Source organism: Artibeus jamaicensis, unplaced genomic scaffold (assembly GCF_021234435.1).
Source record: "Artibeus jamaicensis isolate MK-2021 breed Jamaican fruit bat unplaced genomic scaffold, CSHL_Jam_final contig_457, whole genome shotgun sequence".
Taxonomy (NCBI): Eukaryota; Metazoa; Chordata; class Mammalia; order Chiroptera; family Phyllostomidae; genus Artibeus; species Artibeus jamaicensis.
Genome location: NW_026521840.1, coordinates 3,005,566 through 3,032,502, shown reverse-complemented (window position 1 = coordinate 3,032,502; position 26,937 = coordinate 3,005,566). Strand labels below are relative to the sequence as shown.

Below are 26,937 nucleotides of genomic sequence, written 5' to 3'. Positions count from 1 at the left end.
CCCCACCGTTGTTCATGTCCATGGGTCATGTGTATAGTTCTTTGGCTAATCCATTTCCTATACTGTAATTTACATCCTTGTGGCTATTCTGTAGCTACCTATTTGTACTTTTTAATTCCCTCACATCTTCATCCATTCTCCTGCACCACCTTCCTATCTGGCAACCATCTTATAACTAACTTCTTCTCTCTTGCTGCTTTTAAGATTCTCTTTACCTTTACTTTTGGCATTTTGATTATGATGTGTCTTGATCTGGGCCTCTTTGCATCCATCTTGTTTGGGATTCTCTGTGCTTCCTGGACTTGCATGTCTATTTCCTTCATCAAATTAAGGAACTTTTTTTCACTATTTCTTAAATTGATTTCCAATTTCTTGTTCTTTCTCTTCTCCTCTGGCCTGTCTGCGATGCAAATGTTGGATTTCTTGAAGTTTTCCCACAGGCTGCTTATCCTCCTCATTTTTTTTTGGATTCTTCTTTTCCTGTTGTGGTGCATGGTTGGTTTTGTTTCTTTATGTTCCAAATTATTGATTTGACTCTCGGCTTCATGTACTTTACTGTTGTTTCTCTGTAAATTATTCTTTTTTTTAAAGATTTTATTTATTTATCTTTTAGAGGGGAAGGGAAGGAGAGAGGAAGAGAAACATCAATGTATGGTTGCCTTTCATGCATCCCCTGCTGGGAATTGGCCTGCAGGGAACTGGTCTGCAACCCAGGCATGTGCCCTAACTGGGAATCGAACCGCGATTGTCTGGTTCGCAGGCCCGTGCTCAATCCACTGAGCTACACCAGCCAGGGCCTCTGTAAATTATTCTTTATTTCAATTAGTGAATCATTAGTTTCTGATTGGAACTTTTTTAAAAATATATTTTATTGATTATGCCATTACAGTTGTTCTATTTCCCCCCTTCATTCCCCTCCCCCCCGCACCATTCCCCCCTTTAGTTTATGACCACATGTCTCAAGTTATTTTTTTTCAAGTTCTTTAGATTCTATATTTCCCCTACTATTCTTGCCCTCCCCCGATCTCTTTTCTACCTACCATCTATGCTACTTCTTTTCTGTACCTTCTCCCCCCTTCTCCTCTTCCCACTCCCCTGTTGCTAACCCTCCTTGATATCTTCATTTCTATGGTTCACTCCTGATCTTGCTGTTGTCTTAGTTTGCTTTTGTTTTAGGTGTGGTTCTTAATAACTGTGAGTTTGCTGTCCTTTCACTGCTCATCTTTTTTTATCTTCTTTTTCTTAGATAAGTCCCTTTAACATTTCCTATAATAAGGGCTTGGTGATAATGAACTCCTTAAATTTGACCTTATCTGAGAAGCACTTTATCTGTCCTTCCATTCTAAATGAAAGTTTTGCTAGATAGAGCAATCTTGGGTGTAGATCTTTGGATTTCATGACTTGGAATACTTCTTTCCAGCCCCTTCTTGCCTGTAGGGTCCTTTTTGAGAAATCCACTGACAGTCTGATGGGAACTCCTTTGTAGGTGACTGTCCCCTTATCTCTTGCTGCTTCTAGGATTCTCTCCTTCATTTTAATCTTGGCTGATGTAGTTATGATGTGCCTTGGTGTGCTCCTTCTTGGGTCCAACTTCTTTGGGACTCTCTGAGCTTCCTGGATTTCCTAGAAGTCTATTTCCTTTGCCAGATTGGGGAAATTCTCCTTTATTATTTGTTCAAATAAGTTTTCCACTCCTGACTGTTCCTCTTCCCCTTCTGGTACCCCTATAATTTGGATGTTGGAGCATTTAAAGATGTCCTGGAGGTTCCTAAGCCTCTCCTCATTTTTTTGAATTCTTGTTTCTTCATATTTTTTGTTTGGTCATTTTTTTCTTCCTTCTGGTCCACTCCCTTGATTTGAGTCCCAGTTTCCTTTCCATCACTATTGGTTTCCTGTGTATTTCCCTTCATTTCAATTAGTTTAGCCTTCATATGTTCCTCTAATTTGTGACTAAAATCAACCAGTTCTGTGAGCATCCTGATCACCAGTGTTTTGAACTGTGCATCTGAAAGTTTGGCTATTTTTTGGTGCTTAGAGTTATGGGCTCTGGGGCTTTGAGTCCTTCTTGAGCCATGTTTTGGTCTTTTTGTGCCTGTTACGTATGAGGAGCAGAGCCTTGGGTGTTCACCAGGGCAAGGCCGCCCAGTTTGCTGGGTTATGATGCTGTATGTGGGGGTGGGGTCAGAAAGGGGTAATGGCAGTCCCCTCTGCTGCTTTCTGCCACTGGGGCCTGCTGGGTCTGTCTCACAGCTTGCTCATTTGCTGATTTATCTGTGCGCGAATGTGTGACCGCGGTTAGCCTGCCACCTTGTGCCTTCACTGGGTCTGCCTGTTGCTACCCCATACCTGGGATCTGCCCACGGCTGCCTGTGCACCTGGGTCAGGAGATCTTTCCTGCCCAACCCCCTCTGCTTCTGGCTCTGCCCCTCTTACTGGTCTGGCTGAAGGGTTGGTGGTTGTTGGACTTCCCTATAGTTCAATTTTCTGTGTTTTCGCTGAGTTTTTTGTTACTAAAACTTTGTGGTCTTTAAACTTTGTTGTGGGAGAAGGTGCAGTGTTTCCACCTATGCCTCCATCTTGGCAGAAGTCTAGGCATCCTGACTGGAACTTTTTTATGCTGCCAAGGTCCTCACTAAGTTCCTTGAGTATGCCATACCAATGTTTTGAACCCTGCATATGACAGATTGCTTATCTCTCTTCTGTTTAGCTCTTTTACTGGAGTTTTGCTCTGTTCCTTCATTTGGGCCATGTTTCTTTGTCTCCTCATTTTGGCAGCCTCCCTGCATTTCCATGTATTAGGTAGAGCTGCTTTGACTCCATGTCTTGGTAGTGTGGCCTATGTAGTAGGTGTCTTGTTGGGTCCAGTGGCACAGCCTCCCCTACCACCCAAGCAGGTACTTGAGGTGTGCCCTTTGTGTGGGAAGAGTACACTGTCCTGTTGTAGTTGACCCTTGGTTGCTGTTGGCAGATCAACGGAAAGGATCTACCCAGGCCAGTCAGCTGCAAGGACTGGCTGTGACCACTGACCATCAACTTCCACCCTCTGGAGGATCAGCTGTTCAGGGACAGGGTGGTGGTGCTCCAACATGGTCTGTAGTTGTCCCCTGGGTGCACAGGCTCTGGGGATTCCAGGATGGTGCAGGCCAAGGCCAGCCCCCACCTGTGTTTTGCCCGGGGCCACCCTGCCTGAACTTTAAAGCAATCTGAGATGGCTGCTACCTGTGCTGGGCTTGGAGATTCCCATGGGAAGCCAAGTTGTGATTCTAATCTGGTTGCTGCTAGTGCCAGACCTGGGGCTGACTCAGGACAGCTGTTGGTTTTTTTAGAGAATTTGGGAAGTTGTGAAGTATGAGCCAAGACCAGCCATTCATATGGAAAAGGAGCTTGGGTGGGCCTGTAAGCTGGGTGGGGCAAAGTCTCTGGGGATCTCCAAGGTAGGCCAAACAGTGTTAGCCAGTTTGATGGAGTCTCAGATATGGCACCAGCCTGTCAGCTTTGTGGGGGGAGAGTTCAGCAATAGGACAGTGGTCTCTCCCTGTACACCACTGGGGCCTTCCAAGCTGCTACTTTGGTGCTGGAGCTCAGAAGGAGTTACTCTGAGCAGTCTAGTCTATTCTGTAGAAGGACATCTTGGCTTCCACCAAATTGTGTCAAGTAGTGGTAAAGCTGCTGTATAAACATATGTGTGCAGGTTTTTATGTATGTATATTTCAAGTCATTTGAAAAAAATAGCAAAGAGTGAATTTGCTGAATTCCATGATAAGAGAATATTTAGTTTTGTTACAAACTGCAAAATATTTTTGAAAATGGCTTTACAATTTCTGTTATTCCTACCAGCAATGAATGAGAGCTCCTGTTACACCACATGGTTGCCAGCATTTGGTATCTGTTTTCTTTTAATAACAGCATTTTATTTTACTTATTTTTAAATCATATTTGAGCCATTCTAATGGGTAGGTAGTATTATCTCATTATTGTTGAGATTTGCATTTACCTGATGACATAGGATGTAGAACATCTATCATATGATTGTCATTTCTAGGTCATCCTTGTTGAGGTGTCTATTTAAATTTTCTGCCAACTTTTAATTGGTTATTTTTCTTACTGTTATATTTAAGAAGCATCCATATATTTTAGATATCAGTCTGGTATCCAATACGTGTTTTAAAAATATTTTTCTCCCCATCTATGGTTGTCTTTTTAGTCTTTTAATGAAATTTTTCACAGAGCAGAAGTTTTTAATTTTAATGAAATACAACTTATAACATTTTCCTTTCATGGATCATGCTTTTGATTTTTAAAATTTTATTTAATTTTGAAAGATTTAAGTACAGTTGGAATACAAGATTATGTTAGTTGTGTTCATTGCAAGTGGACAGTATAGTCATTTGACACTTGCATGCAGTAGTGTTCCCATGTTTCTGCACTTTCTCTGATGGGGCAGTTCTGTGGGCAGGCACACAGCCCATTGGCCAGCTCCAGACTCTTTCCAGGAGAAGCAATGCCACATGAGCATGCAGTAGCACCCCACTGTCTCTGCATTTCCTCTGGATGTGATATCCCTGCAGCCAGATACCCCAATGTTTTGTTATCTCTGCATTCTCTCCAGATAGGGAGTGCCTTACACATATGAAACCCATTGGGCAAAGCACAACCATGCCATACCTACTGGGTCTGTCTGTGGGTGGAGGAGCTCCTTTTATGCAAGCTACAGGCCTCCTGTCTCTGTTGGATCTAATTCCAAAGGTGGTAGCTAGGGATATGCTGCAGCACCCTGCAGGTTATTGGCCATAGAATCTGGATGGAGCTCCTTTCTGCCATCCACATGCTCAGAAGATGCAAACAATGGCATTACCGGTTCCTCTGGTTCTGGGTTCCCTCAAGCTTCTGGAGGTCTCTTGCGATTCCTTAGCCTTCTCTATGCACCAACCCCTTCTTCTCTTGTTTCTTGTGCAGAAGCTGTTCAATTAGTTCTCAGTTGTCTTTCAGGAGGAATTGCTGTAAATATAGGGATATATTGGATGTGTTTTTGGAAGGGTGCAAGCTCAGCATCCATGTATGCCATAACCTTGGACCCACTAGAGAGTTCTCAAAGTCTGATACTGGCTATAGCCCTAGGCTTCTGCTCTGGTGGATATGCTCTGATTCTCCATATTCAAAGGTCTATACAATTTCGAGACATTGGTTTTCCCTATGACTTTGGATCTAAGAAGAGTTGTTAATTTTCATCTTGTTCAGCTTTTATCTTGTGTGAGGATGGGCATGATAACTTCTAAGCTTCTCACTCGTAGGACCGGAAACCAGAAGTCTTGCATCAGTCACATTTTATCTCTTGTCTTCATGTTCCCTATCTGTAGAATAATGGGGTAAGATCGCTGCTGGGTGCCTAAATTCTCCCCTAGCTGTAGCGTTCTGTTGATTCCATAAGTACCAACTTGCATGAATGACTACACCAGTTTGTGACATGTGCTACCTGCCCTTCCTCTACAGGCAGACCTGCAGGTGGACAAGGAGAGGCACATTTTTTTTGAGTCCTCCCTCGATTATGTTTATCAAATCCAGGAAGTTCAGGAATCCAAGAAGTTCAATATTGTGGAGCCGGTAAGTTCTATCTGTTGATTAACGCTCTAAAAATGTTTATTGACTATTTGGATTATAAATTTTCAAAGAATGTGATAGTCAATGTTTAATAATGAATCTCTCTGTCTTTCCTCCCATTTTCTCTTTCCAGCGATGATTTTTCTTTCTTTCTTTGTTTTTTCCTCTCTTCTTCTTTCCTTCCTTAGCTTTTTCTGTCACCCTTCTTCTTACCTTGTTCTTCTTCCTTTTTTCCTCTTGTGCTCTCATAAAGCTTTTGAAAATACCCTTTGTATACCAGGCACTGTGCTAGGAACTCATGTCTCTTGTACCCAGTAACTACCCATTCTACCATTTTTACTTCTATCTTCAATTTTTTTTTACTTAAATCTCCTTAATTTCTTATAAAATATGATGTGCTTTGATTTGACAACTATGTTGAATTTTAACAACTTTTTATTATAATAAATGTATTCTTATTGCAGAAAAACTAGAGAAAATTATAGGAAAAGCAAAACAAGTAGCAAATTCCCTATACAGATATAGTCATTGTTAATATTGCACTATTTTATTCCCATATTCTCTGTATTTCTATTATATTTATTTCTGTAGCCAAGTATATTCAGGTACTTGTACATGTGGATGTGTGTGCACCTGTGTGCATAGACATGTATATATTGCACATGAGTATATGTACATCTGTGTTCATATGTATCTGTCATTTGTATATATCTGTATATGTATATGTGCTAACAAGCATTTAGTCACTCATCCCATAAACATTTATTGTGCTCGTGTTATGTGGCAGGCACTGTGCTAAATACTGGTTATCCTATAGTGAACAAGACAGACTCAGTTTCTGTCTTTATGAATACTCCTCTCTCGTGGGGTAGACAGAAGGGAAGGAAAATATATACAGAAATACAATAATTGTAAGTTGCATAAGCACTAAAACAAAGAACAAAACTGGGCAGCTACTTTAGATCAAGCAGTCAAGGAGGTCCTCTGAAAGTGTTAGTTCAGATCTCAAGAAAGCAAAGATGGGGCAATGTGCATGATGGGGAAAGAACACTCCAGGCACAGAAAGACACACTTAACTTAGGAAAGAATGGTCTAATTAAGGAATGAAAGAATGAGCTTTTAGGTAATGGTGAGAGGTAAGGGAGTGGCAGCAAATAACATCTGAAAGGAAGGTGTCAGGCCTATAGCTATGGTAAGGGCTTCAGATGGTAGTCAAAGGGCAGTGGATAACCTCTGAGGGGTATCAAAGAGGATATGACCTGAGCTGATATTGTTGTTTAGAGAATGGCTTGGAAGAGGCCAACATTGGTAGCGAGGAAACCAGATAGGAGGCTATTGCTGTGATCTCAGCAAGAAAAGAAGTTGGTTTGGGTTAGGGTAGTGGTAATGGAAATAGAAGAGAATGGCTGGACTAGAGGTATGTTTGGAAGCAAAGCTGACAGGAATTACTGAAGGATTGGATTGAGATGTGAGTAAAAGAGAAATCAGGGATGATTCTTCACATTCTGTTTTGATTGACTGATTGGGGAGTGTTGTCATTTCCTGAGATGGGAAAGCTTGGAAAAGTAACAGGAAGATTGTGTGTACTATTGTGTTTGTGGTAAACACACACACATATACACAACACATGTATACACACATGTGTATAGTACTATATGTAGTACTGTATAAAAACTATACATAGTTTTTATGTGTTTATGTATATATACCCATATACTGTATTTTGCCATGTATGATGTACTCCCATGTATAATGAACATGCACGGTTTTAGGTTTTAGCCCACTCTCAGGAAAAAGATCTTTTCATTTTAATTTTTAAACTCAATTATTTATTTATTTATATTTAGGATCAAAAGTGATTATCATATTCCAGGGTATTTGCATACAGATATTGTTATTGCTTTCTAGAGTTACGCTTTTAAAACATAAGCATAAATAAAAGAATTAAAAACATTTCTATAGATACAGAATTAGTACTACCCATGTATAATGTACATCCTTATTTTTCCCCTCAAAAACTTGGGCAAAGATGTGTGCATTATACCTGGCAAAATATGGCAGTCTGTATTTATATGTACATATGTGTCTATATGTGTATGGTGTATATGCATATTCATGTGTGTTCAACCTGTTTACTTTCTAAGAAGAATAGAGCAATTTTTACTACTACTTGTTATATTTCTCTATTGGCAGCATTGAGAATTATTTTTTAAATGTTTGTATTTGAGAGATGAAAGTCATATTTTCTTTTGTTTTTATTTATGGGTATTTGATTTTTAGTGGGGTTGAACATTTTGGACATTTACGATGTTTTCCTGATCATTTGGATGTCTTCTTCTGTACCCCCCTCAAAACATTTCTAATTTGAAATTGGGTTCAGGATCCTTGGGTTCTTTAGCATTATGGCAGTCTTCATAAACATGCAGGTTCCAACCTCATTCATTTATCCATTCAGTTATTTATTCAACAAATATTTATTGAAAATCTACTCTGTGCCAGTCCTGAAGATTTAGAGAGAAAAGACAGTTTATCGCCCTATTGCCCACAGTATGAATAGTTTTATGTGCTTTCTGAATAGGATCCGAATGAAGGATTAATTTGTCAGTAGTTCTTATTTTCTGTAACTGAGTTCAGTGTACATGTTTAGCCCAGTAGGAGAATAGCTGTGTGTGTACATGTTTCTGTTTGCAAGACTTTAACACTACATTAGCTAAACGCTGTGTGTAGTTTCTTTTCTGTGCTTCTGTTTTCTTTATCTGATCAAGGAGAAGGTGCTGGTGATCAAGTTATTTTTACATGTTTTCCCTAGGTCTTGGCCTTTCTCCACAGCCTCTTCATTTCCAACAACCTGACTGTGGAGCTCACACAGGATTTCCTCCCATACAAACAAAAACTCCAGCTCAGTTTGCAGAACGTAAGTTGGCATATGGGTTTTTTCCACCTGTCTCTGCATTCCAATTGGAGTTAAGCCCTCATGACCTTGACCTTGGGATTCTAGGTTTCTGCAGCCCAACCAATTTGTCAGGACACACGGGTGTGGATCACAAATATTTTAGTGTACCGTCCTTAGCTCTTCTCTGTCTTTGGGGCTGACTGTTGTTCTAGCCCAAGACTTCCACCCACTGATGCTTTTGTCTGCCCAATATCTATGAAGGGTTGCTGAGTTGCTGCATCGCTCCCAGATCAAAACCCAGCTATGGACTTGTTGAAGCACAGGTTTTATGCTACTTCTCTGCTTGTCAGTCATGATGCTTTCATTGTGGATTTTATTACCCTGAATGTGCATTTTCCCCTCTCTTCCCTTTTTCATTACTTATTGTTAGAGGTAACTAAATTTATTTTAAAGGTTTTCTCCACCTTCTCTCCCATAGTGGCCCTTACAGATGGGCATAAGCACAGCTTTCCTATTCTTGTCACATATGTATTTTTTTATTTATTTAACTCTCATGGAATGAATGCTTATAAATATCATGAACAAATACAATGTCTTGTGCAAGGCATTGTATTTTTTAAGATTTCATTTCATTTATTTATTTTTAGAGAGAGGAGAAGAGAGGGAGAAAGAGAGGGAAAGAAACATCAGTGTGTGGTTACCTCTCGCATGCCCCCAACCGAGGACCTGGCCTGCAACCCGGGCATGTGCCCTCACTGGGAATTGAACTGGCAACCGTTTGGTTTGCAGGCCGGCACTCAATCCATTGAGCCACACCAGCCAGGGCTCTAATGATATGTACACCCATATTTTAAGCTGTGTTTTGCCTTTGTGCTTTAGTTGTGTATTTTTAAAATATTACTTCTTACCTTTAGCTTTTGTTATTCATGATTATGAAAACAGAAGTTTTATGTTTCCCTGTCTTCAAAGAGAGCACCATCCATATTTTATCCTAATGGCCAGAATTATTTTGGAGTCAAGTAAGCAGTAACTTCACTTGAGGCAGAACTTTGACGTTGTTGCCATGGTAATAATAGTCTCTTTGGGAACCACCTCCCTTTGGGTGAAGCAGCGGTCAGTCTCAGGCTCAGAATTGTAAGAGCCCTTATTTATTGGAGTCTTATGTGATTTCTGTTGGAAAAAAATCTCCTAAGTGTGGTTTTATGGGTAGATCACCATCTGTTTATTTTCCTTTTAGTCTTTAGTACTTAAACTCCATAAAATGGTTTCCTACTCTGTGTGGCATTCAGCACATGTTTTTTACCATGTTGTAACACCTGACGAAAGCCAAGAAAACTCTGGGTGTCTGGCCAAAAATCGTTTATTCATGATGCTGGTGATGACGGTAATGATTGTGATGATCGTGTCTTGGCAGACAAGGAACCATTTCTCTAGTACCCGAGAAGAGATGGAAGAACTTAAGAAAAGGATGAAAGAGGCTCCCCAGACATGCAAACTTCCAGGACAGCCAACTATTGAAGGCTATCTCTATACCCAAGAGAAATGTGAGTGGGAATATGGGAATACCTGCCGGGTTTTAGTGGGCTGGCGCCTACTGCCTCTTGGCCTCTCCAAGTCCCAGGCACCGATAATGATCTCAGACCCCTGAGAGCTGCACCTCTTTTGGAGAGCAGCCTGGGAATAGTGCAAAACATAAAAAGCAAGGCACAATTGGAGAAAGAGGTTGAGGATTTGTCTAATGAAGACTCCGGGGTGATAAGACATAGGGTTTTCTCTGAGATTGCAAGCAGGGATTCTTGATCATTTAATCCTTTGACTGGGGCAGAAGGGAAGTAGGGGATAGGAGGCAGAAGAACAGTATTATATATACTATGTGCCAGGCATGGTGCTGACTACTTTAAATACACCAGGTCCTTTAATCTTTGAAAGCATTTTATCATACCCATTGTACCTACGAGGCCACTGAGGCTCAGAGATAGAGCTAGTTGATAGTTGGAAGTCACCCAACTATCAAGGAACAGGCCTAAGAGTAAACTCAGGTCTGAAAAATGTCAAAACCTATGCTCCACCCACTGTACTCTATACCTTCCACAGCCTTAAGATTACATGGTGGCTCTCAATGCATGAAATAGCCACTGTGATTTCAGTGGGCAACACAGCTATTCATTGATAACTAAGGAAAATGGGTTAACTTCTCCAGTCACCAAATACTGCAGATGTCTCAGGCTTTCCTGCCTCCTAAATTACATTAGGCCAACCTGTATGTGCTGTTGATTTGTCTTATGAACTATGACCCAAGGCCCCCAAAGCCTGTAATTTCATTCCCTGCCAAGAATTATTCTATCTGGAAAGTAGGCCAAAGAGGCTACCCAGAGGTTACCAGTGGCAAGAACCACTGCAATCTGCAAAACATGATATTGCAGCAGTGATATTATTTTGATTTTCCCTTAGAGCAGTGAATTTTGATGGTTTTCAAAGATGTGTCATTCCATTTGTCAGGTTCATCACTTCAACTCCACATTGCAGGGTTTCTCAGTCTCAGCACTACTGACATTTTGGGCTGAGCAGTTCTTTGTTCTGGATGGGAGGGTCATCCTGTGCATTATAGGATGTTTAGCAGCATCCTCCCCAGGTGTGAGGACCTCTGTTGTATTAAGAAAGAGGTACAGACTAATACATTTGAAATCTTGGCTCTAATGGCAATTAGCTACTTGATCCTTCTATGCCTCATTTTTCTAATTTGTCAAATGGATACAGAATTGCTACTCCGTTGAATGTATGCTTACTGACCATTCCTTTTTCCCCAGACAGTATTGAATGCTTTAGGCATACAGCAAAGTGAATCAGCCTTCGTTTTGCCCTTAGGAAGTACATACACAGTGTGATGAGGAAGACGGAAAAGTATATCAACAATTATAATTAAATATATTGAGCTTATATATAAGGATATATATATATATATATATATATATATATATATATATATATATATATATGGGCTTCACTGAGAAAGTGGTATTTGAACTGGAACTTGTATTATGAGTGGGATCTTGACAGGTAAAGAAAAAGGGAAAGAAAATTCCAGGTGTACACCACTGCACACAGAGGCGTATGAGGATATACTTTATTTGTAGGGTCTTGGTTTGCCAGCAGTAGTCCTGGTTTATATCTGTTGCCCTGATATAATTATCAGTAGTGCCCTACTTACTCTTAAAACATGTCTTGAATATAGATGATAAATTATATGGTCATCTATTAATTTGGTAACTGAAAGTAATTCAGTGAGACAAGAACATAGAAGTAAGGTTTACAGAAGACAAAGTTGAAAGGTAAATATCATATTATGAAGAGTTTTGTGGGCCAACCTGAGGAATTTGGAGAGACTGGAAAAGCCATGGGTGGTTTATAATGAGAGGAATGACATAGAGATATAGTTAAAAATATTCCTCTAGCAAAAGAGTGGAGAATGGATTAAAAAGGAGTGATTGGAGATGGGGGAAACCAGAGAGCAGGTCATGGAGATAATTAATTGGAGAAATAGTGAATTTTTGTTGTGCTTGAAATGTCTTATAAAACATGAAAAATACAGGTCAGCAATAGGGTGCTGAACTACTCGAATTCTAAAAGAGATGGAGTGGAGCAGGCAGCTGAAGGAGAGACATTTAGGGGAGAGAACGGGCAGAACCCAAGCAGCAGCCAAACGGGGCACATTACAGGGAAGTAGGAGCAGAAGATTACAGGTGTCGAGCTTATACGATAGGATGTGCAGTGGTAGCACTCATAGGGAACATGGCAAAGTGAGTGGTTCAGAGCAAGCCAGAGCAGATGTGGAAAGCAGTTGATGAGGGTTCAGACTTCCTTATGTGCAATGGGAAGGTAGCAGTACAGGCCTGGAGTTCAGGGGAAGGGGAGGGCTGGGTCTGGAGCATAGCCCCGAAGAGCAAGCTGTGCACAGCTTCCCTCTTAGGGGCAGACTGACCAAACAATGCAGAAATTAATTTGTCAGCTCACTTTTGCCTGTCTTTATAGGGGCTTTGGGAATATCCTGGGTGAAATACTACTGCCAGTATGAGAAAGAGACCAAAACACTCACCATGACACCAATGGAACAGAAGCCAGGTGCTAAGCAGGTCAGTTCTTTCGTGTGTCACATTTTTTGCAATGCATCTGTCTGTGACTGCATCTCAGAAAAGAGTATATGTTGACACAGCGCCAAAGTATAAATCCATCAGTGTCCCGTAAAACCATGACTTCATTTGTTCTCCTTGGCCTAAGTTTGCATTGGGCCTGATACTTCTCAGTTGAGTGAAAGATCTCTCTTAATGATGTCAGGCCTTCTGAAAGTGCCTGTACCCTTTCATACCATTTATTAAATTATCACAACTGCCTGTCACATTGTACAAAGAAAATTTGCAAAACTATGGGTGAATTGTGCATGGAGAGTATGACTTGCTTTTAAGAAGCTGTACTGTGGGATTTCTTTAAATAGCAAGTGTTTAAAATATAAATCTTTTAGCTAAAATATTTTTTAAAAGAGTTAGTCTGTCGCCTAAAGTTTGAATAACCTATACTATACAGTCTGTGCAATATTCAAAGATCTGTAAGCAGTTAATGCATCTTCTTCTGCCCTCCAAACCTTCGCCCACACCCCAAAGTGGCAAGATGGGTTTAATACACTGAGAATGTAGTTTATTCACCTGGAAGAACCTGCTATGTTACATTATGTTGTTATCTTAGACCAGACAGCCAAAAAATTTGTTCTGTTGTCTCACTTGTGCCTATCTTTGTAGGAGTTTTGGGAATAAACACACACTCGCATGCACACACACTCACACTCATGCTCAAGTATTTCTTAAGATAAAAGCTGCTAAACCATTAGGATTCTAAACTAGTTCAGTGTGTTCTTTGAAACTGGCTATCAGACAGGGTCTTAGTTGTGATATTTAAGGATCTGAATTCCATGGAAGATCTCTCTTGTGGGCCTTGTTCACAGAAAATGAGAGAGGAGTGGGATTTAGTGGAAGGCTGCTGAAAACTGCTTTTTGGGGGTCTTTAACCACCAGTTTGTTTCGCTGCCTCAGATGTGGACTGGAGATGAGATGCTGGTCCAATGAAGTGTACCAGATAGGATTTCCACAACCCTGTGAAGGGTTCCCATGAACCCTTCGTTTATGCCTCTATGTAGGCCAGTTAGTCATCCATGACCCCCAAACTCTCCTTTGTTTCCAGTCTGCTGACTGCCAAAGCACCTTTCGATGTGATTCTGCAAAATTCTGCTCATGCTGCAGCATGGAATTGTTCCTGTTCTGTGTGAACTGAGCGGTTGTGTCTGGCTGCCAAGGCATTATAAGCAACAATGTCCTGCAGGCTCTTCCTTTTCTTTTTACATATGCATCACTTCCCAGATGCTGGACCTGAAAGTTCCTCTCTTAGTAAGTTCATTTGGGCCCCGTCTCCCCTGCTCAGAGGTGTCTACTGTAAAGCTCAAGACAGAGGCTGCAGATGCCACTTTCACATCCTCCTAGCAAAAGAGAGCCAGCCTTCCTTTGAGTTTTTCTTCCTCTCTTCCCCTTTCATTGAGTGGCTGCTTGCAAAACTGCCATTGTGTTGCTGCCTCAGCAGTTTGGCTCTGGGATTCCTTACAAAATGAGAAAAGGATCGTGCTTCTCCATTTAGAAGGAAGGGGAGGTGGCAGTAATCACTTGAATTTCTCTCAGTTGGACTTAGAAATGACTTCTTGTCAGTTCTCTAACCTACTTCCTATTACTAGTTTGTGTTCTAGAAAGGCAAATGCTATAAGTCAACGAAGATGGTAATAGTATCGTGGAAAGCCACTGTGGAGTGAATGTCTGTGATGTGGCAGGGGCCGAGGTAAATACTTTCTATCACATGTCCCATTTGCTCCCCCAGTGGCACCCTGACAGATGCTTAGCCGGATTTGAAGGTGGAGTAATTTACACTCTTTCTGACTGTAGTAGCCACCTCTGTTCCTTACTAGTTCATCCTGTTGCCTTCCATTTCTGTGCTGCTGCTCACTTTACAGATCGCCTTTCCAAACATGGATCTATAAGATTCTTATCCTTTTCCTGTCAGGCTGTTGTGTAAGAGGAAACAGGGCCACCTCCTGAGTCTCAAGAACTGGTTTTACATCCTAGCTCTGTGGCCTAGTAGCTTTTTGATCTGGAAGAAATTACTTGCTGCCCAATATCATTTTCCTTCTTAGAGAACTGGCAAGGATGATAACGAAGTCCACAAACATTTATTGAGCACTAATTCTGTAGTAGGTACTAGAGATATAAAGGTGGGTAACACACTGCCCACGTTCTTGGGGGGTTCTCAGTCAAGTAGGGAAATCAGCCGTGGAGACATAAAGCTTTCAGATAATGTGGAAAACACATAGTGGGCAATGTATGGGATTGGGAAGGGCTTTGGAGGAAATTGAAGTGAAGCTGCAGTTTGTGGAACAAGTAAGAGTTTAGCCAGACAAAGAGTAGAGATAGTCATTTCAGGTGGAGGAAATAGTATATGCAAAGTTATGGAGTCATGAAAGTGCATGATGGATGTATGAAATAAGAGTAGTTTTACACTGATGGGGGTGGCTGGAGGCGAACCTGGAGTGGTTGGCAAGGCGTAGGCCCCTGAGCTGTGATGCCATCAAATGGGAGGAAATTGAGCATTTAAAGAGGGAGGGTGAGTACATGATGCTGTTGTTAATCACCCTGATCTTGAGCGACTGCCCCTGCTTGATATTCTAAATGTTGGGGCAGAGAAGGCAGATTGAAAGATGAATTTAGAGCTGAGGTTTTCTGGTGTAGGAGCAGCAAGAGAATAGGCTTTTGTGAGTTGAGTAGCCAGTGGAACGAAAGTATTGAGAGTGGTACAGGCCAGTTTAGCCATAGACCTGGCACTTGGGTGGTGTTTCTGAATTTGAGACAGCAAGGTGGGTAGTATTATTTCCATTTAATAACCTGTGAAGTTAAGTGAAAATGACTTGCCCTGGATAAATAGCTTGTGAATGGCATAACTGAGACAGCACCCTGGGTTTAACCTGTCTAGTTGATTGCCATTTCCATGATACCAACTTGGGTGACTTTGGGTAAGCCATTTTACCTCTCTGGGTGTCCTCCAAAGTCATTATAAAGAAAGTTGCAGACTAAATACCTTGTGTAGTATGTGGTACCTACTAGGTAATCAATAAGTGTTACTTCTCTTACCTGTACCACGTTGCCTGTGTTGAGACACTAGAGGGGAACCAAACAGTGTGGGACTGGAGAATTTGAATCTGGACAAGGTGGAGCAAACTGCCGTGCACGTATGAAGTACCAGATGCCGAGCTGACTAATTACACATTGTCTTATTTTCCCTACTCCTACCCTCTCTTTGGAGAGGGAGCTTTTGCAATCCCTGCTACCCTCATGAGTCTGGAGGTGGGGAGGAGAAATGTTTGTCTCCCCCCGTCCATCGGCCACTTAAATGGAAGGAGGATTACAGAAAGCCGCTTGCCCATTGCGATCTCCCTACCTAGACATCTAATAAAACATTTATTCCGGACCCTTAATGTGATTTGGACACCTATTTCTGCTGCACCCTCCTTATATGATGTGCAATGAGGTTCCCGTTTTTTTTTTTTAACTTTTTTTAAAAATTTTTTTATTGATTCTGCTGTTACAGTTATTCTATTTCCCCTTTCATTCCCCTCCACCCTACCCCCCCATCCCCACCATTACCCCCCTTTAGTTTATGATCATGTGTCTCAAGTTCTTTAGATTCTATATTTCCCATGCTATTCTTGCCCCCCCCCATCTATTTTCTATCTACTGTCTATGCTACTTATTTTCTGTACCTTCTCCCCCCTTCTCCTCCTCCCACTCCCCTGTTGCTAACCCTCCATATGATCTTCATTTCTATGTTTCTACTCTTCATCTAGCTGTCCTTTTAGTTTGCTTTAGTTTTAGGTGTGGTTGTTAATAACTGTGAGTTTGCTGACCTTTCACTGTTCATCTTTTTTCTCTTTTTTTTCCTTAGGTAAGTCCCTTTAACATTCCATATAATAAGGGCTTGGTGATGATGAACTCCTTGAATTTGATCTTATCTGAGAAGCACCTTATCTGTCCTTCCATTCTAAATGAAAGTTTTGTTGGATAGAGCAATCTTGGTTGTAGGTCTTTGGATTTCATGACTTGGAATACCTCTTTCCAGCCCCTTCTTGCCTGTAAGGTCTCTGTTGAGAAATCCGCTGACAGTCTGATGGGGACTCCTTTGTAGGTGACTGTCCCCTTATCTCTTGCTGCTTCTAGGATTCTCTCCTTCATTTTAATCTTGGCTAATGTAATGATGATGTGCCTTGGTGTGTTCCTTCTTGGGTCCAACTTCTTTGGGACTCTCTGAGCTTCCTGGATTTCCTGGAAGTCTATTTCCTTTGCCAGATTGGGGAAATTCTCCTTTATTATTTGTTCAAATAAGTTTTCCACTGGTGGCTGTGCCTTTCCCCCTTCTGGTACCCCTATAATTCGGATGTTGGAGCGTTTAAAGATGTCCTGGAGGTTCCTAAGCCTCTCCTCATTTCTTTGAATTCTTGCTTCTTCACTCTTTTCTGTTTGGCCATTATTTGCTTTCTTCTGGTCCACTCCATTGATTTGAGTCCCAGTTTCCTTTTCATTGCTATTGGTGTCCTGTGCAATTCCATGCATTTCAATTAGTTTCGCCTTTATATATTTGTCTAATTTGTTGGTATAATCAACCAGTTCTGTGAGGATCCTGATGACCAGTGTTTTAAACTGTGCGTCTGAGAGTTTTGCTATTTCTTCATCACTTAGATCTATGGGCTCTGGGGCTTTGAGATATTCTTGCGACATTCTTGGTCTGTTCTGGCCCTTTAAGTGTGAGAAGTGGCGCCTTGGACTCCCAGGTCGCTGGGTTGTGACGCTGTATGTGGTGGCGTGGTCAGAGCGGGGAAATGGCGACCCCCTCTGCAGTTTCTCACAGCTGGGCGAGGAACAGCGCATTAGGTGGTTCACCTGGGCCGGGCCACTCAGAGTCGCTGGGTTATGACGCTGTATGTGGAGGTGGGGTCAGAGCAGGGAAATGGCGGCGCCCTCCACTGCCGCTTGCCGCGGGGACCCGCTGGGCCCCGGTCCAACCGCCCACTCCCTTGCCTGTCCACCCACGCACAAATGCGCGACCACAGTCAACACGCAGCACGGCTCCCCGCTGTCTCCCCTGCGGTTGCTCGCCTGGTCGCTCGCTCGGTCGCTCACTAGGTCCAACCCTGCGCCTGGATTCTGCGCGTATGGATTCTGCACGCCTGAGTCTGTCCGACCGAGTTTTCCTGTGCAACCCCGTTTCACCAGCCGCTGGTTTCGCCCCTTACCGGTCAGGCTGAAGAATTTGTTGTTAACGGACTTCCGAAAAGTTCAATTTTCCGTGTTCTGCTGTGTTTTCTGTTGCTAATATTTAGTTGTCTCTAAACTTGGTTGTGTGAGAAGGCATGGCACATCCACCTATGCCTCCATCTTGGCGGAAGTCGAGGTTCCCGTTTAATCTGCCCCATTTGGAAATGAGCGATGGCCTACCCACATAATAATTTTCTCTTCGACTTAGCCATTCACTGATTTTTGGAGCAGGGAGAAACCATATGCCATCTTGCCACAGCAGTTTGAAGTGACAAAGGTTCTCAGTGAGGCTACACATTGCCCCTGCTGCCATGACAGATGCCTTCCAAGTGACACTAAGGACACTGCCAGAGGCAGAAGAAGGTTTCGTGCACTTTTTCAAATGGACTATTAATCCTTCTCTTCCATCAGGGGCCTTTGGATTTAACCCTGAAGTACTGTGTGAGAAGGAAGACGGAGTCTATTGACAAGAGGTTCTGTTTTGATATAGAAACTAATGAAAGGTAAGCTGTGCTGGTATGGATTGGATGTGTCCCCATGTGTTAGGTGCTGAGCCTGGGTAGGTCTTTTTCCTCCCATCACCTCCTGTTGAGGAAAATGAGTACATCTATTCATGACGTCATCATCTGGGCTCTTCTGGTGGCCCTTCATGGGGATCCCTGTGACCTGGCCCAGAGCCGGTTCTCTATATATAAGCTTCAGTCAGCTTTGCATCACCCATTGTAGACAAGAAAAGTCATTCCTAGGATTTGATTTGCTATCAAACATGCAAAAGGTCAGCATTTGATGATGTTACAAATGTAACATATAGGAATAAGTGACCTGGAACAGATTTTTAAAAGGAGATAGATGAGATGGAGGATTGTAGTGGTACATGTAGTATGGAGTCTCCCTCCCACCCCATGACTTGGTGCAGACATCATGCAGACTTTCCCTAGTTTGCAGATGTTTATGTAAGTGGAAGTAGTTTGATTATGAACTTCCTGATTTCAGCCAACGCTTACACATTTTGAACTTGGGCGCATTTTTTTTTCTCTCCAGTGCCTTCTTTTTTGTTTTCTGACCTGAGGAAATGTTATCAGAGGGAATTGAACTTTCAAATTTTAAAATGAGAGCATTTGCAGTTACTTTGGCTAAAGGCATTGTTATGTAGGTGGGAGGTTGATCCAAAATTCCGCAACTGCATTCCTATATTTTATTTAGTTTGTTGTTTCTGTGTATTAGGCACTGAGTAATACAATAGAATTTAACAAAATGATCAGTCTTAGAAAATAACTTGAATGTTGAATTACAATAGTGTATGAACAAAACCATCAGTGACTGCAATCATACAGATTAGACTAAGAGGTGAGGGCTTTCTAAATTTTCAGTCTGGGAATAAATAACTAGTGGCCAGTTTCCCCATTTTAAATTTCTCTTTGTGAATCTGTATGATTTTCTTTTGCTGTTAAAAATGGATGTTTCCAATGCAAGGTGATTTTCTGCAAGGTGATTTTCCTTTCATGAACCTTTACTCCGCAGGGGTGTCACGCTCATTTTCACCAGGGGCCATATCAACCTTGCAGTTGCCTTCAAAGGGCCGAATGTAATATTAGGACTGTATAAATGTAACTACTCCTTTTTAAAAAAAGATTTTGTTTATTTATCTTTAAATGGTAAGGGAAGGAGAGAGGGAGAGAAATATCAATGTATGGCTGCCTCCTGAGCGTCCCCTGCTAGGAACTGGCCTGCAACCCAGGCATGTACCCTGACTGGGAATTGAACCATGATGCTCTGTTTCGCAAGCCTGTTCTCAATCCACTGAGCTACACCAGCCAGGGCCTTAAATGTAACTACTCCTTAATAGTTAACCAAGAGCTTGGTGCTGCTGACAGGTAGAAACAAGGTGCTGGACCAGATAGAACAAGGTGGAGGGCGGGATTCGGCCCATGAGCCTCATGTTTGCACCTGTGATTTAGTGTCTCTGGTTTTGCAGCATGAAGGTGCTTACAAGAAATTAAAATTTTCTGCCTTTACTTTCATTCTTACTATCTTTTCAACCTAAATTTTTGAGCCATCTGCAAACAGTATTCCTATAGAGTCAAAACAATTGCAGGTAATTTGGCTAGAAGCTGAGACCAATTCATGTTTATGTATCTTGCACCTAGTGCTATGCATAGCTCATGGTAGAGAATACATTTGGTGTTCCTTTTTGAATCTATTTTTTTTCTATCCTGGAGTGCTGAGGATTTCTGAGTCTAGAATCTAGGAGTTAAAGTTTTTATGTGTTTGTGATTTTAGTTATCACCTGTTGGGCACTTTAAAAATGTGCCGCCACTTAATCCTTGCTCTTGTTTTACATGCACAGACACTGAGACTCTAATACGTTTAGCTGACTTGCCATATCAGGGTCATATAGTGGCAAGGCTGAGCTCAGACCACGGTCTCTAGGTCTCCATAGCCCATGTTCCTTTCAGTTGTATTCTGTTGTCTATTATAAGCTAAATATATATTCTGTGAAACAGAGGATCAATAGAACATTGAGCAGGTGCTGAGGCACCTCTGCACATGTGGCATTTTCTGAGGGCTGTGAACTCAGCTTTCTTGGTGAGTCATTCTGATAGAAGGAAAAGCCGAGCTTCCACAAGGGCATCAGGCACCTGTACTCATTTGAGTCTTTTCTATTTCAGAAATACAGAATAACTTTATAGTAGTGTTCCTACCAGTGTTTGAAGCCACAGACTCATAGCCCATCCAAGTTCAAATGGCAATAATAATAATAATAATAATAATAATAATAATAATAGCAGCAGCAGCAGCAGCACACAACTGCTGATGTTTGCTGAATGCTTCCTATGTGCTAAGCACTGTTCTCAGCCCTTTAGGTGATCATTTCCTTTAGTCTCACTGCAGTCTCCTAAAGTAGGGTTTTTTTTTTAATCCCAATTTTACAAAGAAAGACCGGACTCGGTGACCTGGTGAGAAGTTAAGCATCTCAGATTACACTGCTAGAAAGTGGTAGAGCCAGTATGTAAATCTAGGCATTCTTCTCTCCAAGCTCACACTCAGAATTTGTTCATTCTCCTGCAAATACACTGTCTGTGCCTTTTTGTTCCAGATGGGTGGCTGAGAACTCAGGGAGGGCAAAGGATTTGTCTAAGGCCCTAACAGCAGACGCAGGACTAGAAGTCATTGCTCTTTCTACTTTGTTATCCTGTTGTTAACTATATTGTTCTTTGAATTTGCCTTTCTGTAGCACTTAAGAATCTCCAAATACTTAGTGAACAGTCACTTATTTATTCTTTCACCTTATCTGTAAGGCCCAGCAAAGACACACACATTGGCTTTTTGATTTCCCACATAGGGAAGCCGAGTTCCAGAATGGTTTTAATATCATATCTGGTCCTTAGTTTCTGCATTTCTGTCTGTTGTCCAGTCGCTGGCTCACCTTCCTTCTGGCTTTGGTATTCAGCTGCATAGGTGCCTTTACAAAGATTTTTAGACTGTCTAGCCCCATGAGATATATCCCAAGGGTGGCATGTTTCTAAGAGAAAGGTAAACTTGAAAGTCGTGCTAGGGGTTGGGCAAGGAAATAGGACGGCAGATGCCAAGAATGAGGTGGAAAAATGTAGTGTACAAAGCCAAGTTGTGGTTTTCAAAGGATTGTTGGTTAAAGATAATTTGGGAAGCTTTCTTTTTTAAGGAGTAGTTTAATGAAGTAAGAGCTGGAAGGACAGGTAGAACGGGAATCCCGTGATATCAGAACTGAAAAGGACCTCCAGCTTATCTGCTCCAGCAGCCTTATGGGGAATGAAACAGGCCCAGGGAGGCCCAGTGACTTTTTCAAGGTCCCTTATTATTATTCTTACCATTTCATGACTTTGAGAAAGGCCTCATCTGACAGAAGTAGTAAGGACAGGCTTCTTAGAAAGGCCCAGTGAGGCAGGGAGTGCAAGGAGGCTTCATGCTTGCAATAATATGGTCAGTCCTACATTTTCAGTTTGGTTTTGGAAGGTCTAAAAAGACAATACATAGTATACTAACTTGGGACATCTCTGAATATAGGTAGCCCACAAGTGCCATATTTCACCATGTATAATGTGCACATTTTTGCCCAATTCTTTGAAGGAAAAATAAGGGCGTCTGTTATACATGGATAGTACTTAATTCCATATCTATAGAAATGTGTTTAATTCTTTTATTTATACTTTGCGTTAAAAGTGTAACTCTAGAAAGTAATGATATCCATATGCAAAATAATACCCTGGAATATGATCATCGGTTTTGTCTCTAAATATAAATAAGTAAATAAATATCTGAATTAAAAAGTTAAAACGAAAGATTTTTTTCTCTCTGAAAGTTTGGGCCAAAAACATGGGTGCGCATTATATATGGCAAAATATAGTAAAATAGAATAAAATTGGGGTTGAGGCCCTCTGCCATGCAGGAGAGGCCTTAGACTGTAGTGGCTAAGAAAGAACATGGCTGTCAGGCCAGAGCTACTAAGTTCAAATCCTTGTCCACTCTACTTACCCACTAAGGGAACTCGGGTAAGTAACCTCTCTATTCCTCACTTACCCGTTCTGTCAAATAGGATTTTTAAAAACTGTAGTATCTGCTTTATAGGCTTCCTGGGGAGATTAAATAAATTAATACCTATAAAGTACTTAGAACAGAACCTGGTACCTAGTGGGCATTTAATAACTCTTAGTTGTTATTACTAGTCACAGGATTGCTTAACTAAGGCAAAAGGCCTTGTCCTTGTCCCTGGGGCCGAGCATATTGTTGAGTTCTTCCCACCTGGACATGCTCCGCAATATCCTAGGTGGTGGAAGTAGCAAAGCAATTTTCCTGAAGGTGAATGTGTTCGTGACCAGCATGGTCAGCCTTAGAGCCCGGCCCCAATGTCTGGCTTCTGAGAGAGGCGGGGTGGGGTGGAGGAGCTGCAGTTGGGCTCCAGCAGTCAGTATAGGGTCAATTTAAGTGTACATTATTAGTAAGGCATCTTGGCATCTGCCTTCCTATTTCCATACCCAATCCTAGCATGATGCCGCCAAGATACTGCCTCTCTCCGGGTTCCCAAAGTTACTATTCTGTAAGTGTTCTGTTGTTTTTCTGAGTAAAAGAGATTTTGAAAAATTGGAATTTCTGAATGCCTGTGCCTACTTGGTGAAGGACTTGAGATCACAAAACTCCATTCTCTCAGGTGAGTTTTCTGCCTTAAGCTTCTTGGTTTTCTTCCCCCCTAGGCCAGGAACCATCACACTGCAAGCCCTTTCAGAAGCCAACAGAAGGCTGTGGATGGAGGCCATGGATGGGAAAGAGCCTGTAAGTTATCTCACATTGGGGAATGCTCTGCAGCTTAGCCTGGTGTATGAGTGCCCTCTAGTGGTGTAAGTGGGTTTAGCACAGTTAAAGGGTATAGTGGTTCGATGGTAACAACAGCAACATCTGGCTCATAATTGTTAGAGCTAGAAACAATTTTATTGATTCACCATCTCTTGTTTAACAAGTAAGGCAACTTGAGTTCCAGACAGGATGAAGCCTTCTCTAGGAGCAGCCTCACAGAAGACATGGAAGCTGGGCCTAGAATCCAGAGCTTGGATCCTCTTTCTCCAGTTTCAGATTATGTAGCTGTGCCTACAAGACCTTCTTAAGGAAAATTAAGCCTCTTCTCAGTTATTCACAAGGACTGAAAATAATTGGCATGGCTGTGAACAAGCATTTGTTAAGATTTTATGCAAAAGCGTTTTGCTGCCCCTTCTTCCATCCTCCAGTCAGCTAATTATCTTTGCAGTAGTGGAGGAGATGACTTTGCTATCCTGGACCCAAAGATGTACCACTTTATTTAGGAGGCCATTGCAGAGGAGGACAAGCGATACTTTAAAATTATTTGTGATTATCCTATAAAGACCAATCTGAACAGTCAGAAACCATCAAAAACTATTTCCTTTCTTTAGTCTTCCCAGTAGCTTTCTCCTAGTGGCATATGAAATAATATCAGCTTCATAATGTTGGAATCCCTGAGAGCTAGATTTTGATCCTGGTTCTGCCAGTCAGTGGCTGTGTGACCTTGAGCAAGTTATTTCATCTTTCTGAGCCTCGGTCTCCTTTTCTGCAGTAAAATGGCTTTAATAATCTCTGCCCTCACAGTCACAGGGTTGCTTGACAAATCAAATGAAAGCCAGTCCATCAACCATAATGTGATGTATTAGTTTTAGGTGCTTCTAACGAACCTGAAGCATGAGTGTAAAGCTGCTGAGATTGAACAGTATTTGGATCTCTAATCTCCTTGCTTTTATTCAAGGTCAACATTTGCTAGGAGGGGAAATATATTCCAGGCTTTCCTTTGTGTGTTCTTGGTGCCATGGAATGAAATACAAAGAGGAAATGCACAAATCCCAGGTTGCATTTCTAGCCACCAAGAAGGTAGTTTTAAATGACAAATGATGTTGTGAGGACTGCCATCCTGTCTCCCCTCCCTTTCCTCCCAGAGATCTGAAGCTTAACTATTACATATCTTTGATGTTTCTCTGGGCAGGTGCTAGGAGGCTCAGCAAGGCATTTGACTTTTGAATCCCCTCTCCTGAACTTGCTCTCCCTTTAGGATTTAAGATTGAACAATGCCAAAGGCTTTGTGTGCAGAAGGATGTCAGAACATGTGCCCACTGAATGTGGATCCTTACCAGCTTGATTATGGCAGACTTATCACAAATATCTTATTTATCGAAGTGACAGTAAGGGCTGGCCAGCATGGAAACCTCTCTCACTAAAATACTCATAGATTTATACACATATGCAAACACGTTTCTTTTAGAAGATGAGCTTGTTAAAGCAGGCTATAACAGATGATGTATCGAGGGCTTATTTCCTGCAGCCTCAGACTACTAATGTCATTGCTCCTTTACTTAACACCCCAATCTATTCATCTTACACACGTTATGTGTGCCTTCGCTTTTAAAGTGTTGAAGATTGGGACTTGACAGAACACGTACTCCGACCCTGATCATCTTAGAGATAGGAATTTTGAAGTCTAGAAAATGAAAATAACAAGCCCTAGATTTCATAATGAGGTAGAGGCAGAACTGGGTCTAGACTTGAAGAGCCAAGGATCTGGTCTTTGGTCTCTCCATAGCTATCACAATGTGGACTTCAAGATGATGCAGAGAAATCTTGGTCAGTGTGTGGATCTCTTTCAGATGGACAATTGCCATTCTACAGAGGAACACTTATTAACTAGCCTTTGGGGTATGGGGTTGGTTTGGAACACATACATTTTATCATCAATGCCCTTTAGCCAGGTATGCATGAAAAATCCACTTTCTTTCTGTCATACTTCCTTGCTCCATTGGAAAAACTCTCTTAAGCTTTCCCTAAGTAAATATCTAAGAGGGCTATAACTTCAGCAGTAGCAAGCAGTTCGAAATCCATTGTAATCTTCAGGGATTGTTGTTTCAACTGTTTCTTAGGGACCTGGGTGGAGATGATTCTGTTGAGTCCACTTTTCCTTCTCCTTAAAGCCTTTGAGTCGTTAATGGTCTTGATTTAACATTATCTGTTTCTCTTCTTTTGTAGATCTACCATAGCCCCATAACGAAACAGGAAGAAAGTGAGTCAAACTTCTGATCTACTGACATTAGAAACTGTCAGCTGTCTTAATCATAGCGAATGCTGTCATCGATGATATGTGATACTGATGCAAGTGTGTTTACAGATGCCGAGGTGTGGAGTGAAACTCAGACCTCTGTGTTTTTTGGACCATAAGACATTCCTAGGTTTTAGAGGAGGAAAATAGGAAAAAAATTTGAAGCCAAAAATGTGGTAAAATACTTAATAACATAAATAACATTAAATTTCACCAATGTAAATGTAAACAGAACTCAACAGCAGCATTAACAACCATTATTCCTCCCAAATGGGGGGGCGTGTGTCTTATAGTCCAAAAAATAGGGTATTTCTTTTTAAAGTGCATCTATTGATTGAACTAAGGAAGTCTCCTTATCTTAGCTTATGGTGGGAATGTCTGGACTAATAAAAAGAAACACATTATATCCTTGTTCTTCACACATGATAGAAGGTATGTGCATATCTGGCCTAACATTTCACATTTGATGTCGCTCGTGCCTAAAGCAGAAATAATGCAAAGGGCAAACTAAAAGCACTCTGTGTTACATTGAGTAAAAACCCTTCCCCTGACCCAAGCAAAGGACCTTTTCATTTAACGGTGGTTGGACATGACCAAGCAAACCCCTGGTTCTCTCACTGCAGTCTCTTAGCATGATGATTGAATGATTGGTCGATGAAGCCCATTGCCGCAGGCTCTAACTCTGCTTTCCTTTGCTTGAAACAGTGGAGCTGAATGAAGTGGGCTTCAAGTTCGTTAGAAAGTGCATCAATGTCATTGAGACCACAGGTAAGATAGTGAACCATCGCTTTGGCGGTGTTTGAATCCACCACTCTGAAGTTATTCTGGGGCGGTTTCTCAAAAGTACCAATCATGTTTTCAATTGGTCAGAAACCATTTCAGGAATAGACACTTTATAAACCTTGACCACTAGGCACAATTTGTATAATTTTAGTGAATTCTGAACCAGTGGTGCCCAAGCATATTTGGATAATTTCTGGCTTTCTGCTTTGAAAGAAAAAGAGCTTCAAATGGCTTATAAAATATTCTTAAATACTACCTGGCACTCCTCAACTAGTATTATGATGGGAGTCCCTAAATAAGTAAGAATTTTGTTTCTGCCACAATGCGTATGGGTTCAAAAATTGCAGGCAAAACTAAACTTAGACAAATGTGGAGTGAGCATTTTTCCAGGTTGATGATACTCTCTAGTTTCTCTCCAGCAATATGGTGAATAAGGGCCAGTATACTATATGAGCAGTGTCCTTTTTTCCTTCAAAATATTTTTTCAGTCTTCTCCATGCACAAAAATGGCCCTTTGTTTGACATCTGCCATACTCTAGCCTTCTCTTCCTTTATATCACTGCTCAGGGACATCTCGAAGGTTGATATTGCTGCATTTCCATTTAGATCCTAGCTCCTTTCCAAGATGGCAGCACCATTCTCCATCT

General features: G+C 41.5%; 1 protein-coding gene across 6 annotated transcripts in view; it reads left to right on the top strand.

Annotated features, from left to right (window-relative positions):
- The window catches only part of OPHN1 (oligophrenin 1), a 271,254-nt gene that overhangs the window by 117,993 nt on the left and 126,324 nt on the right, over window positions 1–26,937 (top strand). For all 6 annotated transcript variants that reach the window (XM_053666516.1, XM_053666511.1, XM_053666513.1 and 3 more), the window contains exons 7-14: window positions 5,491–5,601; window positions 8,408–8,512; window positions 9,906–10,035; window positions 12,521–12,621; window positions 18,295–18,386; window positions 23,112–23,190; window positions 25,438–25,471; window positions 26,213–26,275. In XM_053666516.1, coding sequence (XP_053522491.1) covers window positions 5,491–5,601; window positions 8,408–8,512; window positions 9,906–10,035; window positions 12,521–12,621; window positions 18,295–18,386; window positions 23,112–23,190; window positions 25,438–25,471; window positions 26,213–26,275 — 715 coding nt within the window. The remainder of the gene's footprint in view (window positions 1–5,490; window positions 5,602–8,407; window positions 8,513–9,905; window positions 10,036–12,520; window positions 12,622–18,294; window positions 18,387–23,111; window positions 23,191–25,437; window positions 25,472–26,212; window positions 26,276–26,937) is intronic.